The sequence below is a fragment of the Blennius ocellaris genome, assembly GCF_963422515.1.
Source record: "Blennius ocellaris genome assembly, chromosome: 6".
NCBI lineage: Eukaryota > Metazoa > Chordata > Actinopteri > Blenniiformes > Blenniidae > Blennius > Blennius ocellaris.
Genome location: NC_137655.1, coordinates 5,899,063 through 5,911,770, shown reverse-complemented (window position 1 = coordinate 5,911,770; position 12,708 = coordinate 5,899,063). Strand labels below are relative to the sequence as shown.

Sequence of the window (12,708 nt, the reverse complement as noted above, 5' to 3'; positions counted from 1 at the left end):
CATGCTGTAATTGGTAGCAGGAGCCCCGGTTGGTCGGCTTTTGTGTACAAAGTGTAACACAGGGCACATCGGGGAAAAATGTGCGGTTCTAAACACGGCGCTAATTGGACCACATCCACGCCGTCTTTGCCCCGCAGTTGCTCATTACTCAGCAATGTCCTGGCCCCGTTCCCTCGCTGCACAAGACCTTTTAAAATATAGAAGAAGAAGAAGAAGAAGGCGGATGACGTAGGTGTTGGCGGTTTTTCATTTTCAGAGCGTGTGCATATTTTGGCTTGTGAGAGCATGCATTCTTGATGTGTGTTTCTGGATCAGATCCACTGTCTGCATTCACAGGTGAGAATCCTCACCCCCTCCCCTCCCTATGACATATCTCCGATGTACCCACATAGAGGTCTTCTTGCCAGCATTCGTTGTCGACATGAGGGCACATCTGAGGAATGCACGCTTTACAGCACGGCATGCACCCCCTACCGAGTGGGGTGATCTTCACTGTCGGACGGGGTCTTCTTGGCATGCGTCACCAGTTCCCGCCAGCTGCCGTCATCTCGAAACAACAGGCACACACACTCCAATTGTAGTCCACACACTCCACAATCACTAACTAGTGGATGACTGTACTTAAATCCTAACCAGGAAGCCACCAATTTCCCAATTACACTGGTTTCCACATGCCGAGCTTGATGTAACGCTACCATATTATTTCTGTCTGTTAGCATCACTGTGGACCATCAACAGACATGAGTCGGTGCAGCAACTGTCCAATTTTCTCCACAAACACAGACTTTTCACCCAAAACAATTTGGTCCAAACAAAGGTTTAAAACGGCGCAGATCTCACAATATGACCAAGTAAATATGCCCGATACGACCCAGCGAGTATTACGCGACGTCATACATCATCAACATCGGCAGCAGGGAGACAAGAGAAGACGGTCGATGCCAGTGGTTTGGAGATTTAATATTAATGATAATGGCAAATGTAAGACAAGCTGTAAATTATGTTCTGCCAAAATGTCAAGAGAAGGTGAAAGATAGTTCATACATTAGAAACTTAATCACCGGTGACATTTGGACCAGAAGGGTTGACTTTATCTGCACCAACAAGCCTGAAACTAATACATTTGTCATCAATAACTTTTGAAGAAAGCACAATATTGAGACACTGAGTGGGACACCTCAAGACCTTGAAGGTCTGTGGAAATCCAGGATCAGGAGTGTCAGCAGCAGCATTATGGATGTTCCTTGACTGGGAGGCAGTTGCATGGAAAACTATTCTATACATGCAAGCATCATCATCTGCTAATAAAGCTGTATGGAATGTAGCTCGTCCATCTCACTGGAAATAAAAAACATTTTCTTTCAGCATTTTTATTTAAGTTTAAGATATGGTCAGTGTCGTAAGCTTCCTGTACCTGAGTGAGCCAATAAATCACGACACTCTCTGGCTGTGAGCGGAGGAATTCACCAAACAAGGGTCTGAGCAGGCTGTGCGTCATCACATTTCTGCCATACAACAAAGAAACAACGTGCTCAATGGAAAAAAAAAAAAAAAACACACACACAAAAAACTACTCCACAAACTAGGCGTGCTCTGCAATAAAACTCATCAAACTGAGTATCTTCCTTCAGTAATGACAATATTTATGTCCGTACCGCTAAAAAGCAGGGCAATCGTTGGTACTGAAAGCTTTAAATGTGCTGTGTTTGTCTTCCTTTCTCCTCGGACTACGTCAGTGAAAGCTTCGCACCTCAGCTCATCAGTGTTTACGAGGGCTATCAGCACTGTTAATGCCAGCATAAAAGCCTCTGGGGAGACTTGTTCTGGCAGGCAGGCTAGTAAAGGAGAGCCGACTGTGAGAGTTTCCCTGCTGGTGCCATTTCCTCTCTACTTCCTGCAGTCGTCTCGAGTCAATCAAAAGCAGAAATCAAAGACTTTATTAGTCTGATCCTTGAATTCGATAAGCTAAATCTCGGGTGGTTGTGGTCTAAATATGATGATTGACAGCAAGAGCCAATAGTCAGAGCCCTCAGCAGGTAAGTGATATTGCCACAAAAGAAGCCAGCAGGTACCAAGGAAGGGGATAATGTGGTACATTCCTGCAGTCCATGTTCAAAATCTTGACCACAGAGAGCGAGGCCCGGTCCTCTGCACATCTTAAACCAGATGTCCTCACACATAAAACATCTCCAGCAAGACAAAAAAAAAAAAAGCATCTGCAAAGATAATTACATGTTCTTGTTTAATTATTGCAGCTCTCGTGAAAGAATAACAAGATTTCTGGTGAGCCATTTGCTCTGCGAGGGGAGAAAAAAAGTCCGGGGGATATTTGCTTTGGTTTGTCAAGCACCCAAAACCATTTAAACACACGACTTGTGAGAAAGGCAGCGAGGTAATCACATCCAAGTCTAACACAGCAGCTCCTTATGCCAATACCAAAAAAGGCAACGGAGCAAGCGTCTTTTTCATTGCCGCTGAAAACTCTCCAAGCGCTCAGACCGTGTCCTTCTCTGCTCGGGGTTTCGTTGACCAAAGAAGAAAGAAAAGGACGCAAGACAAATACCTGGAAAATCCTCCTAAACTTTTATTAGAATATAGTAAACGTGTGCTAAACCTGCTTAATTCAGGTTTATTTAGATAAGCTTGTGCCAGGTAATAGGTTATTATCTGGACCCCCTTTTCACCGTGTGTGCATCAGGAAACAACTGATAATACCTACTGAGCACGTAAAGCATGGAAGTAATTACTGAGACCAAATAAATCAGGAAATATCTGCCTCTTACCAGCTCGTAGTTTGTCGCCGGAACACAAGATGAAGACACCTGAAAACAGAGAGAAAGTCATTTACAATTATGTAAGAAACACTGTAACCTCTTCCTTGTCTCATTTACACCACGGAAAGTGTCTTATCAGTGCAGAAGAATAGCGTATTAATCACAGTTGTATTGTACAGATTTCCACCCACAAAAGACTTCAATGGACCCGAAGAACAAGCTGATTTTTTTTTTCAATATTATGGAGACAAACCCAGGAAGTAAAATCTAAAGTTTTCTTTTTCAGTGCACAAAAAGCTTGTTGTAGCAGGCAGTAATTCATAAAATCGAAGCTTGAAATAAATCGATTTGAGAGCTATTGAACCAGCGCCTCACAGTCTGAAGCTATTAAAAGTGCAATTAGCCACTAAAACCTAATATAAGACTGATTAGCAGCGAAGGCTAATTGGAGGGATTGTCGCAGCTCTAATTGCATAATTGGCCTAAATCACCTGAATGTTAAAGCGCGTACAATTAAACAACAGTATTGAATTTACAGCAGTTTTTTCACTGTTCTCAAGTTGACAAAAAATAAAAGAAACTTTGAAATGAACTTAATCTGTTAATATTTTTTTATGTGTGGTTCCCTTCTCAAATATGATTTTCTATGAAAGAAATTTAAATTTTGAAGCTTGGAAATATACTAACAAAGGCAACAGGTAGCTTACAAAGATATCACAGAGATTAGCTGGTATGTTACACAGATATATATATATATATATATATATATATATACACTACATAGGTAAGTATAAAGACTTGAATATTGGAAAAGGGATAAGATTAGATGTGTGTGGGTAGATGTAGTACATGGGATTGTACACGTTGAAGGTGTCACATGTCTGAAATGAGTGAAAGAATAAATAAATACATTTTTGCAGCAATCCAAAAACGAATAAATTAGATTGATAGCCTTTGAAACGGCATCATCATTGGCACTTTTGTCACTTTGCAGTACTGTTATCGACAGGATTAATATGCTACCATAGTGAGAAGCTTAACAAAAAAAGAAAAAAAATGTAACTCTTCGCTCTGTGAGATGGTGTTGACACTGTTGAGCCGACGGTGGGATCCCTCCAACAGACCTCATGATCTGTCAAGTGGCCGACGTAATCCGATTACCTCTCGACAGTTTTCATAATCATTGTGCGAGCCCGGAGCGAGAGCATGAGGACTGGGTCCGATAAACAGGAAGGGTATAATGATAATAGCCTCCAACAGGAGATTCAAATGAAGTGCTTCTCGGGAAAAAGATGGCTTCTCAACGATGATGAAGGCAAACAGGATGTTTGCTTCCTGTGCTTGTCTGTATTCTGTCCCTTTCTCGGTGTTTCGTAATCGTTCATTGGTCGGTGCTCATGATAGAAGAAGTAAAACCCTACAAACTTAATTCTCTTGTTAGCAGCCTTGTCAGTTTTACGATTCCAGCAGGCTTTTGTGCTGCCCGTTTCCCTTATCCCTCTCTGATTAGTCCACTGTGTCTGTTTTAGCTTTGAAAGGTTAGTCCTCCACATTATCACGAATGTTGACCTCTAAAAGCACCTTCCATGTTCGCGACTGATCTACAACTCTCCTTATCTCGCACTAATTGTGTCATTGCAGGAACGCGAGACTCCTGTTCTGTCTGGGTCTGCTTTGTGTTACAATGACACATCCATCACATGTTTACAATAAACCCCCCCTAAAACATCACATAGTCTTTAGCACATGTCAGCTTCAGACTTTTACAAATATTTACATAATTATTATTCCGCAAAAGCTCAGTTTCCTTATACGACCCAGGTTCGGTAAACCTGGTATAGCCGGTGGCAACGTGTAGTATTTAAATAAAACCGGAGTCGTACCAAGAATCCCATGTTGGATTTCTGAAATTTCACTCGACAAATTGTGTCATTTATCTAGCATTTGTGAATGAACTGTTGTGCGCTTTTAATTCACTGCTGTCTGAAGATAATACGTTTTTGTAAGTTAATTGCTGCTTCGGTGTCTTGCACCTGACTGCTACGAATCAGAGCAACTGCTTTGGCAGTTGTGAGTTAATGGCAGTATTAAAACAGCACAGCAGAGAAATTAGAAGGTGTTTTCTTGCTTAACCAGAGTGGTTTATCAGAATTGTCATGTTGAAATTCAAAACAAGGTAACATATGGGCTGGAATATTATTCCACAAGAGGAACATATGACCACATCAACCCAAACATTTGTAAATGAACCTGACCCAAACAATAGCAGCGGCGTTAGTACTCAAACCGCACTCAGGCCAGTTTAACGTCACTTAAGTGCTCGTATCTTTTTTCAAGTACAGCTAAACATGTCCATTTCAACATCTGATATGGCTTCAATCATTTGTTGTAACCTGTATTTAAATACCATTTTACACAATCGTTCAGTTGATTGATTCACCAATTCGCAGCCCAGCCTCCAGGCAGCCGGTCAGGCCAACTGTTAATCTGATTTACCATGGGCTGGGTTTGACTAACTACCAGCAACAGATGCTTCTAAACCAGACGTATACTGTAAGTAGCACCAGCGGCTGCTGGGCTGTATTATATAGTATGCCTGATTAGATTCTCCGAGCTGAAGATGCTGGAGTCACCGCGGGTCATTAATGTCTCTTTATGGCATTTTCTTTCCATCTGGAATACAGGAATGTTCACTCTAAACAGGAAATGACCTTCATCAGATTACATGTTTTAGCCACTGGAAGCAGCTGATATGGTGATATGAGCGGAGACGGCCGCCAAATTTAAACCAGCGGCTGTTTGAAGTTTTACACGTAGCTTTGTTGAATGTTGTGCTCCGAGCTCGCCGTCCGGCGTCAATGATGCCATCGCCATGGAATGCGTCTCTGTCTTTTGGGAATTCCGTCTGGCACGGTGAAGAGTGTCTGGACTTTGAGGGGTACAGTATCTGCATTAACTCAGCCTTCATTCCGAGTTATTCTAACCCTCCCAAGAGGCCGTCCAGCACCAGCACCGACCCCCACCCTCCCTCCTTAAGCCGCCATCCTTATCACTCCCGCACAACGACATGCCGTTCTGCTCCCGGGGGCTCTGCTCCTTCGGGTGCCCTGACTCCTCAGGCCTGGGAAGTGTTTTTCTCTCGGTACCACGTGTTGTTGACAGCTCATCCACCTGCTCTTAGCCAAATATGTCTACATGAATGCTAAAGTTCAAACAAGAGACCATGTTGAAAACACTCCACCATGACAACAAAACAAGTATTTCATGACTCTATCTGCTAAATGCAAGTACGATAAAGACTAACTTGTTTTTACATCTTGTCTGTGCATGTATAAACTTCACTGTTTTACATCTACAGCTAACTGTACACACTCCTGATCTGCCCACACAAATGTTTTCACTTACTCTCCGCACTGTGTGGGCGTGTCCAAGCAGACAGTGACTGATGGGCATCCCGCTCACTCTGTTGTTAACTGCAGTGTGCCTGAGGGGCCGCTCAACTCAAACTTTCCTATTAAAGGTTCGATTTCAGTGACCTCATGTCATTCTCACCAGAGATTGGCTTGGCCTCAATCTTGTAGCACTCTTGAATACAAAGGCAATAATACGCAGCATCGTACACACAAGGCTGAACATCGTTCTACAAACTGGCAGCTGCACAAATCCTTAAACAATGAATATGAGCAAGATGGATGTGTCCTCTCAGCAATCCTACAGTGATAAATACGAGAAAAGATAGAAATATTAATGAAAAGCCAACAGTATATTGGCAAAAATCTAGTTATACACAATCATTTATAGCAAGACCATTTTCATAACTACGTTTAGGAAAATCATAGAAAACTATGCAGTGTGGTGTCTTTCTATTTCATCAAACACCTAACATATAACAGTCCTAAGTTTTGTGCAACTCAAATGATGAAAACCAGATGCCGAAATGGAGGATAATGAAAAGCCGTTTCTCCACTTTCAGCCAATAGGTGGCAGTCTTGAAATCTATTTCTCCATATAGAAAACGAGTGAGACCGGAAGTTCACCACAACCATGCTTCCTGTATTTGCACACTAGGCTAACAAGAAAACCGAACAAAAAAATAATTAACTTTAGAGGTCAATGCAACAATCAATTGTTTAGGAATCAATGCTTTATCACCAAAGGAAAAAAAAATGTGATGTCAGACTCAACTGACTTGGCTGACTGAGCATTGTGGCCGGCAAAGTTGCTCCTAAAAATGACTTCGGGCCTTGGCTTGAACTGCAAGTGAAACAAACAATAAGTACTAGACCGTCATTGAATGAGTATACAGACGACCAAGTTAGATTGTTATTATGGTGACCGCCAACTACAAAACTACTGAGTCCAAGGAGAAGATGGACTGAGAGTCATAACACTCTGCAGGCTTCCATTGTTGTTATTGTCCATCTGCTGAGCATGTGCAGAAGAATTATTTACTACAGCTGTTGTGCACATGCTGAGCAGCAGAGTTTCATAAACGATTTCAACTGTTTCCACGGAGTCAAAAAGTTGTGTTATCAGTGACTCCAAGCCCCATTGTCATTTAAACGGGCACCTAAAACACTATAAAAGTTTTGGTTTTCACTTGAAAACGTTTTAATGGGGCCTGAGGTTGGCCCATGTGTAACGCAACTAACTATCAGCCTGAGTTCATTGTTATGACTCAAGTTGTTCTAATATCTCGCCATAAACATTTAAATACCGTACAATGAACACCACTTCGACAGGGCCACCTTTCATTCAGGCCCCAGACGGACTGGCATTAAATCTCATTCACTGTGCAAAATGAATGGGAATCCAATCACATATTGCGTCATTTTGATGACCTTGTGCCCGCAGACAAACCAGCAATACACAATACAAAGAGCCACTTCATGAATACAACCCCAAACCACAAAAAAACAAAGGCAACTGACATTTATCTGAATGCCATGTCCAATGACATTCATCCTTTTCGTTATTAACCAGTTAATTATGTTTGAGACAACATCGCTGGCGAGTTAGCCGCTGCCGCCACTGTAATGAAAGCTCCGATCCAAAAGGTCAGATGAAGAGGAGAGCTGGCCTGCCCACATCAGAATAGCTCACATTCTCCATGCAAAGTAGCTGCTTCCTTGCTTGTTGATGCTGGACGGGATCTTTGCACTATTGTAGTCTGGAAAAGCAGTCAGGGCCTGGATGTCCCAGAAACCACAGAGGATATTTATCTAGAGGCAGCGTGCAGGTGAGCACTTAACAGCGGGTTAGCCGCAGGTCAAGCAGCAGGAAACCGCTGTGTGAAAAATGCTTCAGAGCAGAACAAAGTGAAAAGTCCACAAGGAAGGAGGGCTTAGAAACTGCATACCTCTCAGGGTGGCCACCGGTCCTCACGTCTGATGACAATCTAAATATTCAAGCCACTATTTGATATATTGCCATGAAATTTGGAGCGCGGAATCGTGTTAACATCGATATCCTCTACACTCTGGCGAGAGCAGAAACACGCGAGTGTGATTTCTGGAGATATTTCAGCAGCTGCTACATGCATAGTCACGACATTTTAGACAAGCATGTAAAAGGTGAGATGGAACAGCTTTGTCGATTCTTTACTTTCTCATCTGTTTTCAGCCAAACTTCAGAAAGGATAAGTTTGCTCCAAAGAATGCAAACATCACTGCCTTAATAATTCTGTATGATGGAAGGAGCATTTGCAATCTACCTGAGAGCATCACTTTAAATGAACATGCTGGTCAAATAAAGAAAAATGTTTTTGTTTTTGTTTTTTTTAAATGGGAAATGATTGTGATTCTGATGGGACTGGAATAGCATACTGACCTGAGTAGCACACACACATACATACTGTAGATGTATAAGCAAGTCTGGAAACAATCTATAAAGTTAAATATAATGAGGTGGTTTCTGAACCCCGTTTGAGTCGAGATAAAAACCTACACAAAGCCTTTGTTTGAGCCCCGCCGTGCGTGGGGAGGAGGCCTGCTGAGAGTGTGTGTTGATGCTATCGGGAGTATTCAAATGAGTGTAATATAATAAAGGATAATTGTGTTGTTGCATTCCTCACATGCTTCAGCTAACAGCATTAAACAAGGGCCCATTTCCTGCAGACAAAAGTGCACGTCAGACATCTGTGGCTGCGTGGGACAGCGTTCACATGCTAACGACACACTCCAGACCCGGCCACGTTATGCAACCTGCGTCAGTCTCCCGGGACCCAATACGCCAATGAGCCTCGGTCCAAGCGCCGTCAATAAATGATGTATTGACTCATTATTTAGGTAAACAAACTTTGCAGTGCTCATGCCTATAAATCACAAGCCTTTAAAGTTCACATTCCAGCTTTAAGTCGTCTCGCCTCCACGTAGGACAAGAGCAGGCGGGCCGGGCTGCGAACACTGTCGGAGAGACTTCGCCCAGCTCGCCGCACTGGCACGTAAACACACGGCTGCCCTCGGTTGCTTTTATGTTTGTCCAGATCTTTGCATCTGGCGCATCCCAGCAGAACTATTCAGTGTGCAAATTCAATTTGTGAGGCGTAACAAGCAACAGAAGGCTCCTCTGCGTCCGTGGCGGCGGCGGAGGAGTGTGCCAGAGTGTGGCTCCTATTGGAGGATCATCAAAGCACATAGGAACGACAGAAGAGCGTCAATATATCTGCCACTCCACCTACAATCAACGTTTATCTGCTGTCAGGGTGCATCTATCCCGCGCTAGCCTTTCGGGCTTTCTTCTTAACATGAACTACATCTCTCCTCTGTCCGCCTGAGTGTCAGAGTAAATTATGGCCTCTTCGTTTCCCTCCTGGGAAAGTTGTGGAAACTCTCCAGATTTATTGAGCGGATTGGACAGCAGGACACGAGCACGACGGAGCGGCAGTCTCCAAACGCTGCTCCCCCGTCTCTGCTCCGTTGATTTATATTTCGAAGCAAAAGAGGCACTTCAGGAATGGAATAGCATGTACGTACATTTGACGATGTTACTCCTTTTTTTTTTTTTTTTACTTCGCATGTACAAGTGCACCTATTGTTTTACTATGTTGTATACAGTGAAGTTCAGCATGTTCTTCCCGTGTGTGAATAAATTATTTCCCGGTAAATTTACAATCCAAACATGTTTGTGAGGGTAAATATCTGAAGTGTGACTGACTGTGTGGGGTTTTTGGAACAAACTCTGTGATGGCGTAGTTAACTGTCTGAGTGGGAGCGTAGTTTTTCAGCTATGAGTGTGTGTTCTTCTGTACTGTACTGTACTGTACTGTACAGATAACGGTCGCTGACAGCTACCTGAGGATAACACAGTTTACATGAGGTTGGGTGTGTTCGCGATCAAACTGACTCCCAGAGGGACCAGGCGACCCCTCCATGTATCTGCCATGTTTCTTCTCCACGGCAGGGACTCAAAGCCGACTTGGAGCGCCCATTCATTCTCACCGCCGTCTTTGTTGGATGAGGCCAACGGCGTGGCGAGGAAGCGGCGGCTCGCCCCTTTTGTTCCCGAGTTACAGCGGGGGTCACGTTCCCTTCCCAGGCTCTTTCAGCTAAGAGCCGGTATTTACCAGCACGCCGATTTACACATTTAGCATGGCTCTCAATGTCTGGCAGCGAGCCAAGTGGCTGAGGGCGAGTCGGAGGAGAGAAGGCGACCGTGAGCAGTCAGAAGTGCTGCCCTTTGGCAGAGCAGCAAGTTTACGCTGTTTTGTTTCTGTTTTGAAAAGCGGTTGACGCTTGAAAAAACCCCTGACATTTTGGGAAAAGTGCTTATTTGCCATCTCAGATGAGAACGTCAATACAAATTTCATCCCCGCGCTTTGCTTACAGTGCACAAAAACGGCTGTCAGGTATGTTTTGCCGAGTTTAGCTGAACGAGAACAAGCAGAGAAAAAGTCAAGACTCAGGCATAAGTGGAAAAAAAAAAGAAAGAAAAGAACCCCATTCTTTCAGCATGTCCACATTTTGTATATCCAAATGGGGACACCGCTCACATGAAAACATTTTTCCACATGATGTCATTGCACATCTGCTCACTTGCAGGAGAAGTTACTGTAGGAACCAACGTTTAAAACATGCACACAGAGACTAAACAAGTCAGACAAGACCAGCTTAAGGACAGCCAGAGACCCAAAGCAGGAACAACCAGGCAACCACCATGAAGGAGTGCAGGAATGATACATGAACTATCACGTACACACAAATAGATGAAATGGTAATGGTAGGAGTGCAATAATCTGATGTTATAGGAAATACCAAATTACAGGATCCACACATCCATCTTCTAACACTTATCCAGTTTGGGGTAACTGCATAAGTGGGTCGCAGCAGCCGATTATTTACAATTGGTGATTTGAAAAAATGCGAACAAGGTCCTAAATGCTAGCTTGAGGTTCGTCATGCAAAGAAAATCGGTAAAATCTGTCTTTTTGTTTCCTCAAACATCCATCAACAACATTTAACACACAGCATTTGCGCAACTGTAAACAAAAGCAACCAGAAAATGATGTGATGTGATGTTTGACCATTAGGTGGTAGTGTTGTAGTCTATCTTCAGTCATTTCTTACAGAGAAGAAGTGAAACACAAAGTTAGGCCAAGTTTTATTTACACACCTTGTTAACGGGCTACAAATCGGGAAATATTGAAAAATGGATATAAAATCCAATAATTTTTTCAAAACCTATACAGTGTTTTTAATTATCAACAAGGTAAATTGAAAGATAAAATTGTGACACTCATCTGGCCATTTTACCTTTAGCTTTAGTTTCTGTGTTTAGCCTGGAGAATAGACCTTATTTGAAAATCAGTGTTGCTTGTAAATAAAACAAAAAGGACAACAAAATAGTTATTTACATAACATATTCTGAAAGCTTTATGGAGTCACTACAGAGGAGCCAAAGAACCACAAGTGGTTCCAGAGCGGCAGGTCGCAGACTCCTTCACTACACCCTGGTGCAGAATAGTTAACTCTAGTTGTGTCATTCACACAGAGAACACTCAATCTTTTCTTTCTATAAACTCAGAAAATGCATTCAATGAAAATTGCCAAATGACTATAATCAACCTTTCCAATGGGGGCTGTCAAATATCCGTCTATGTATCGACACACTGTCTTAACAACCACCACCACACACCAAATAAAAGAATATGACTGACAGGAAAGGGTATTCGTCTTTTCAGTGGAGTTGAAAAGACTTGGAGAAAAAGATCCCACTTTAGACGAAGCTCTATTAAAGCATTTCGATCGAATTTTCCTTTTAACCTGTCATTCAACTAGGCGTCTATGTACAACAAAGTTTGGAGGTGAAGTGGAATTTTCATCATATTTCTGCCCATAAACCACAGGACTGACAGCCAGGTTAAAATATAGTCCCCAAAATGATTGAAAAACTTCACGTGTACCCCTAAATAAACAGAAAAATAACCACACAGTATAAGATTGCTGTTATTACCATTACTGAGGCAGCTGTGCACACTAATATTTGCCATAGTATAGTGAAAGACTTGCCACAGCCTTGACCATAATCTTATATCACTGTTATTCTGAAGCGCACTGTGCTCTTGAGAGTGTATAAAGGAAATGGCAAATAACCGAAGAAACAGTCCTGGTTTCATTAGCTGCTCTGCAGCTGTTAAAGATTCCCACTTCTGCGATATGAACATGATATGCGCTAAATCCACACAACGCCCACTGCACGGTTACCCCAATGCTTTTCGCAGGGGAGCTGCAAGGCTTTAGGGGAGAGGCGTTTAAATCTTGGAAGGCGGAAGGTTGTTGTCAGGGAGGAAAATTGGACATGCTGAGGCGAGCCTGCGCTCGGAGTCAATCGTGCTGGCATTTAGCACGGCGCAGCAAGCAGAGCCGTTAACTTCTAACCCCTGCAAGAAAAGCCCCACGGAGCTAAGGAGTTTCCTGACTTCCATTCATCCTGCCGC

At 42.9% G+C, this 12,708-nt stretch overlaps 1 protein-coding gene across 16 annotated transcripts in view; it reads right to left on the bottom strand.

Moving 5' to 3' along the window:
• The window catches only part of tns1b (tensin 1b), a gene marked incomplete at its 5' end in the record, with an annotated part of 183,720 nt that overhangs the window by 78,633 nt on the left and 92,379 nt on the right, over window positions 1-12,708 (bottom strand). For all 16 annotated transcript variants that reach the window (XM_080498037.1, XM_080498042.1, XM_080498028.1 and 13 more), the window contains one exon: window positions 2,784-2,822. In XM_080498037.1, the coding sequence (XP_080354163.1) occupies window positions 2,784-2,822 (39 nt within the window). The remainder of the gene's footprint in view (window positions 1-2,783; window positions 2,823-12,708) is intronic.